This window comes from Triticum urartu, chromosome 3 (assembly GCF_003073215.2).
Source record: "Triticum urartu cultivar G1812 chromosome 3, Tu2.1, whole genome shotgun sequence".
In the NCBI taxonomy this organism is placed as follows: domain Eukaryota; kingdom Viridiplantae; phylum Streptophyta; class Magnoliopsida; order Poales; family Poaceae; genus Triticum; species Triticum urartu.
The window spans coordinates 718,759,132-718,764,774 of NC_053024.1; the positions used below are offsets into that span (position 1 = coordinate 718,759,132).

The 5,643-nt window shown below is 47.9% G+C and overlaps 1 protein-coding gene across 1 annotated transcript; it reads left to right on the plus strand.

Moving 5' to 3' along the window:
- Nucleotides 1–1,539: 1,539 nt before the first annotated feature.
- On the plus strand, nt 1,540–2,334 carry LOC125549392 (alpha-amylase/subtilisin inhibitor-like). Its single transcript, XM_048712818.1, has one exon. The coding sequence runs from the start codon at nt 1,568–1,570 to the stop codon at nt 2,270–2,272; it is 705 nt and encodes a 234-aa protein (XP_048568775.1). The 5' UTR covers nt 1,540–1,567; the 3' UTR covers nt 2,273–2,334.
- Nucleotides 2,335–5,643: the final 3,309 nt, after the last annotated feature.

A 5,643-nucleotide genomic window follows, 5' to 3' on the forward strand; every position in this document is an offset into this window, starting at 1 on the left:
TTGATTCGCCGCGGGAAACGAGGCGATGAGGACGACGAAGGGGCGAGAAGAGGGTAGAGTCGCTGACGCGGCGGGCCCGCGGCTGTTTCGCGCCAAAACAGTTCGCCCCGGCGCCCCCGGGCGCCCCCAGCGCACCGGGATCGGCCTGGGTCCACTGACGCTGTTTTCGGCCCAAGCCGGCGAAAATCGGGCTCCTGGAGGCGCGATTGGGCCGTTTTTTCGGCACCGGCGCGAAAAAAACGCCTGGGGAGGCCTTCCTGAGAGCGCGGCTGAAGATGCCCTAAACAGACGCACGCTTGCCTCGAATCAGATCGCCGCTCCTGATCACTTTTTTTTAGCATACTCCTGATCACTTTTCGCACGACAACCTCCAATTGCTGCCGTGGTCCTTTCAGCAAAAGTATTCATTAATAAATGAAGAATTGTATGTCCACCTACTACCTACAGAACAAAGAACAAAATTAGACATCAATTTTTTTTAAAATAAAATGGAGCATTGTATATCTTTGTAGTACATAATAAATCAAAAAATAACATCCATGACATTAATTAGGTCGATCAGCAGAAAATAATGAGGCAGAAAGCAAATCTATATCATTAAATGAGATCCACCTGGTCACATAGTTCTTTAGATTTTTTTATATACATAATTCTTTATTGATAATACTTATCATTTATAAATGCAGGATTGTATTTCCAGCTATCTATCTGCAGAATAAAGACAAAATATTTCGTTAATAAGTGGAGCATTGTATATATGCCCACCTATGCAAAAAAACTAATCCTGCTTATTAACGAAATCTATAAAACTAATGAGGATAATCTACAGAAAATAGTCTTGCTGGAAGAGCCAAACATATAACTTTAAATGAGGTCCACCTGCAATCACATATTTCTTTAGATTTTTGATATACATAATCCTTGCTTGATAAAACTTATCATTAATAAACGGAGGATTGTATATTCAACTATCTATCTGCAGAATAAAGACAAAAGATTTCATTATTAAATGGAGCAATGTATATCTGCCTACCTATGCACACAAAACAAATTGATCCCAGAATAAAAAATCTATTACGAGTCCTATCGAAGAAAACATTGTGGCAGAAAGAACCGAACTTGGGACATTGAATCAGGTCAACCTACAATCACATAATACTTTCGATTCTCTATATACATAAATCTTTCTACATAAAACTTATCATTAATAAATGGACGATTGTACTGTATATCCAACTATCTATCCAAGGAATAAAGGAGAAAAAAAATCATTAATAAATGAAGCATTGTATATCTCCCTACCTATGCACACACAATAAACTGATCGAAGAAAAAAAAACTATGACACTAATGAGGCTTGTATATAGTAATTGTTGTGGCAGAAAGAACCGAACCTAGGACATTGAATGAGATCCATCTACAATCTGGAAATACTATTCCGATCTATCCTTTTTAAATGCTAGAAATTACATGTTCCTCACCACACCATCTATATAATCCTACTATTTGGATGCCGACGGGCAGAACAACACAATCAGCTCAATTACGAGTTACTACTTTCATAGCCATGGAACACTTCTGTTTCTTGGTCATCCTCTCACTCTCTGGCTTGGCCATGGCCTTGCAGCTGACCAGCCCGTGCAACGCTGCGCAAGCTCAGCCGCAGCCGATCTACGACACAGATGGCCATGAGCTAGCAGGCCACGACATGTACAACATCATGCCGGTGGACCGCAATTTGAGCGACCAATGCGTCTACGTTAGCTCATTACGGGACCCCAGATGTCGTATGCGTGCGATTCTGACACCGTGCAAGAAGTTTGGCAGGAATCCAGATGGGTATGTTTCGATCAAGCTGGCCGAGGGGAGCTCCAACTCCAGCAAGGAGGCGTCACCCCAGCTCTCGACCGACGTCGTGATCGAGTTTCCCGGCATAATCACCTGGTGCATGCATCGTCTCCAGTGGTACGTCCATGGAGGGATCACTAACCAGACGCACGTGACCGTCGGCCGCCCCAGAGGGATGGAGGGGTGCCAAGCGCCGGCAGGCACATGCAAGGAACAGAGTTTCCTATTCCGCGTCGAGAAGCACGGCACCGGGTACAAGCTGACGTCGTGCTTCCATGCGCCGTGCCGCGATCTTGTGCTGTTCGACTACGATGGACGCAGGTGGCTGACCGTAGAGAAAGATGGGCACGAGCCTCTGGTGGTCGTGTTCAAGAAGTTCCATCTCGCCAGCTTGCCTCCTGCGAGTGCTCCCCAACTAGGCTAGTGTCTATGCTACTATGTATGTGTACTTGCTTAACCGTTCAATGCGAGGAATAAATTTCTAGTGGAAGCATGAAACAGTCCTATTTTGCTGGTCGTCCGGTATCGCTAGCTTTCTTTTATCGGGTCATTTTAGTGCACCATGTATCAAAGTGTTTTGAGGCCTTGATTCGAACATCATGAGCTCACTCAGCTGACCTAAAGGACAGCCAGAGAAATACAGGAGCCCATCATCGAAAGCAGAAAATTAAGCCATGTGTGCATCATTCGATGCAGAGGCCGAGGGATATAGCCTCTTTAAAAAGAAAGTGATGCCGGACTAGAGATCGGCAAGCATGTCTTGAATATCAAGAAGCGGGGACTCTCAGGGCATCTCCAGCGGCGCCCCCAGGAAAGCCTCCTCAGGCGATTTTTTCGCGCCGGCGTCAAAAAAACGGCCCAGTCACGCCCCCAGGAGCCCGATTTTCGCCGGCCTGGGCCAAAAACAGCGCCGGCGGACCGAGGCCGAATCCGGCGCGCTGGGGGCGCCCGGGGGCGCCGGGGCGAACTGTTTTAGCGCGAAACAGCCGCGGGCCCGCCGCGTCAGCGACACGGCGCCTCGTCTTCCCCCAACGGTCTCGGTTCCCGCGGGGAATCAATGCCAAGGCTGCCGCCGGTCAGCGTTGCCACACTCGCCTGCACTCGCCTGTGCCCACACCAGCCCCGCCCCTCGTCGCCGCCAGCTCCTCCCTCTCCCTACCTCTCCCGAGTGCCGCCGCCCAGCCCCTCCCTCTATCTCTCTACCTCTCCCGAGCCCGTCGCCATGGCGGAACGCTTCCCCGGAGACGAGGCGGCGGCCAACGGCTCCGGCCGCCGTTTGCTCCGCGAACAGGAGTCCTGGCTCCTGTTCCAGGCGAACATCCCGGCGCCGCCGGACATGCGCGCCGGGCCGACGGGGTGGAAACTCAGCGCCGGGGGAGTGCCCATTCCCCCGTTGCCCGACGCCGTGGCGAAACCGAAGTACTTCGCCGAGGAAGTCGAGGTCGTGCGCGCCTCCCTCACCGACGCCCAACTCTCCCTCCCCCAGTACGCCGCTGACAACCACGCGGCTTGGGGCGCCACCTGTGGTGGGGCGTCCCCGGCCGCACACTCGAGGGCGTGCTGACGTACCTCGAGGGCGGTAACGACCCGCCGTTGGCGTACCCGGCGAGGGCGGCCGCTCCGGCGCAGCACCGACGCGCCGGGCCATGGGCGCCAAGGAGGTTCGGGTCCTCCTCCTCTTCTTCCTCCTCCCGATCTTCATCGCACTCCTCCGGCACTCCGGCCCTGCTCAGCGTCAAGGCCGAGCCCGCGGCGGAGACGCCGCTCGGTCGGCGCACTCGCAGCGCCGGCATCGTCATCAACGAGGGCGGCCGGCGCGCCTACTCGTCGGCTCCTCCTCCGCGCTTCGTCAAGCCAAAGACGGAGCCGGGGCTCGCGCCGGTGAAGACGGAGCCGGCCGCGCCGGTGACGACGAAGCTCGACAACGACAACGCGGCCCTGGAATGGGCGCGCAGGGACTCCATAGCGATGGAGAAGGAGCGCCTGGAGAAGGCGAAGGAGCGCCAGTGCACTACAAGAAATATGTCAACTTATGACCACCACTATTGGTCACTGAAAGGTCACAAATTTCCATTTACGACCTTTTTGTGACCAAAAACAGAAGGTCAAAAGCTGGCGGTCGTAAACTGACTATAGATACCTTTAACAAAAGGTCGTTGAACCCATGACCTTTTGTTTTGGTCACTGGCTATCTGCCCAGGCCACGTTGGATCCGACGTGGCAATCTGACGTGACACAATTGCGACCAATTGAAAAGGTCAAAAATTATTATCGGCCCGGTCCATTTCGGTGCTTTAGATGGGCCGAGCCCATTAATTCAGCCTTTTTAATATATATATATATTTTTGTTAATTTTCGCTAGGTACATGGGCCTGGCCCAACAATTTGGCCTTTTTTGTTTTCTGAGCTTCTTCCATTTTTCTGGGCCTCGGCCTTTCTGCGGTCCATTTAATTTTTTAAATTTTTTAAGATGTTTCTCCTTTCATTTTTTGTCCAATATTGTTTGGGCTAAGGCCTCTTCTAGCCCATCAATATTTTCAGCCCACTAATTCAAAGGACTGGACAACAGAGAAACAATTCAGTTTTTTTCAATTTTGCTATCAAAGCAACATTTGTTTCACTGTACAATCATACATCATTTCTTGCAGTTACATCATTTGAAGCAGCAACTAAAAGATTGTCATCTATAACAAATGACAGCCAGTCAAAAGAAAGATCACCATCACAGCTCCAGCGACTACTTATACACTACAACTTCCACTTATGTGCAAACCTACAAGAAGGCCATGCTTCCGATTAGATTTGGTTGCATCACTTCCAGTTTGCTAATGGCATGTCTCCAGCAGCACATCCCATAACCTACAAAGAGAACATAAACCAACATAAGAATTTGAAACTTTCGGTAAACGGTAAACTTGAGGTAAATTAGAAGTGAGGATATTGATTACAAGCAAGATGAAACGTAAACTATGTCCTATTGTATTGATGGATCCCAACTTGTTTAAACTAGAGCAGATTGTTCAACTTGTACAATCTAGCAGTCTAAAAAGAGAGAAAAATGTCCATTCTCGGTTCCACATTAATTAGAACAGAAATGAATGACACTAATATAAGCAAGAACTTACAACAAAGTATAGCTTAAATATAATGTTAGGCACTGATAAAGTTATGTGATTTTTACGTGACTTAATAGACACAAAATATGACTTCTGTCTCTGCTTGACTAATGAATCAGTACATCTTCAAGCAAAAAATCATGAAGATCACACTACAATGTCCCTAACAACGGTAGAAGCTCAAATGTGAGACAATATTTTGTAATATATAAGCCTTGGCTGCAATTTTCCGCTTAACATGTAGATAAAAATCAGACACTTATTGCTTATTTCATACTTCAATTTTTACTTTAAGTTTTGTTTGGATAATCTATATGCATAGGCACAGTCCTATACTTGTTTGGAAAGTTAAGATATTCATGTCAACAATTATATAGAGCCAAACAATCATCTAAGCATACATACAGAATCCAATCGGTTATATATGTACGCAGACATTAATTCCAAGTATCTAAACCCTGCTATACACACGATAGTACACAAACGATTTATCAACGATGCTAAATATCGTGTCGTTCCATTCAGGACATCAGCACTGTTCCACTGTTTGATATAAGTGGCTGCTGCATGTCGTGTGTATAGTACTATAGTTTCATCTTCAGACCAATCAACGCCAAGTTTCAAAGAAAATCTGATGATAAGTTGCACCAAGATTTAGCAAGGTGCATACCTCCAAGTG

Bases quoted from the DNA above. Each gene is read 5' to 3' on its own strand.
- LOC125549392 (XM_048712818.1), top strand. From the start codon at position 1,568: ATGGAACACTTCTGTTTCTTGGTCATCCTCTCACTCTCTGGCTTGGCC.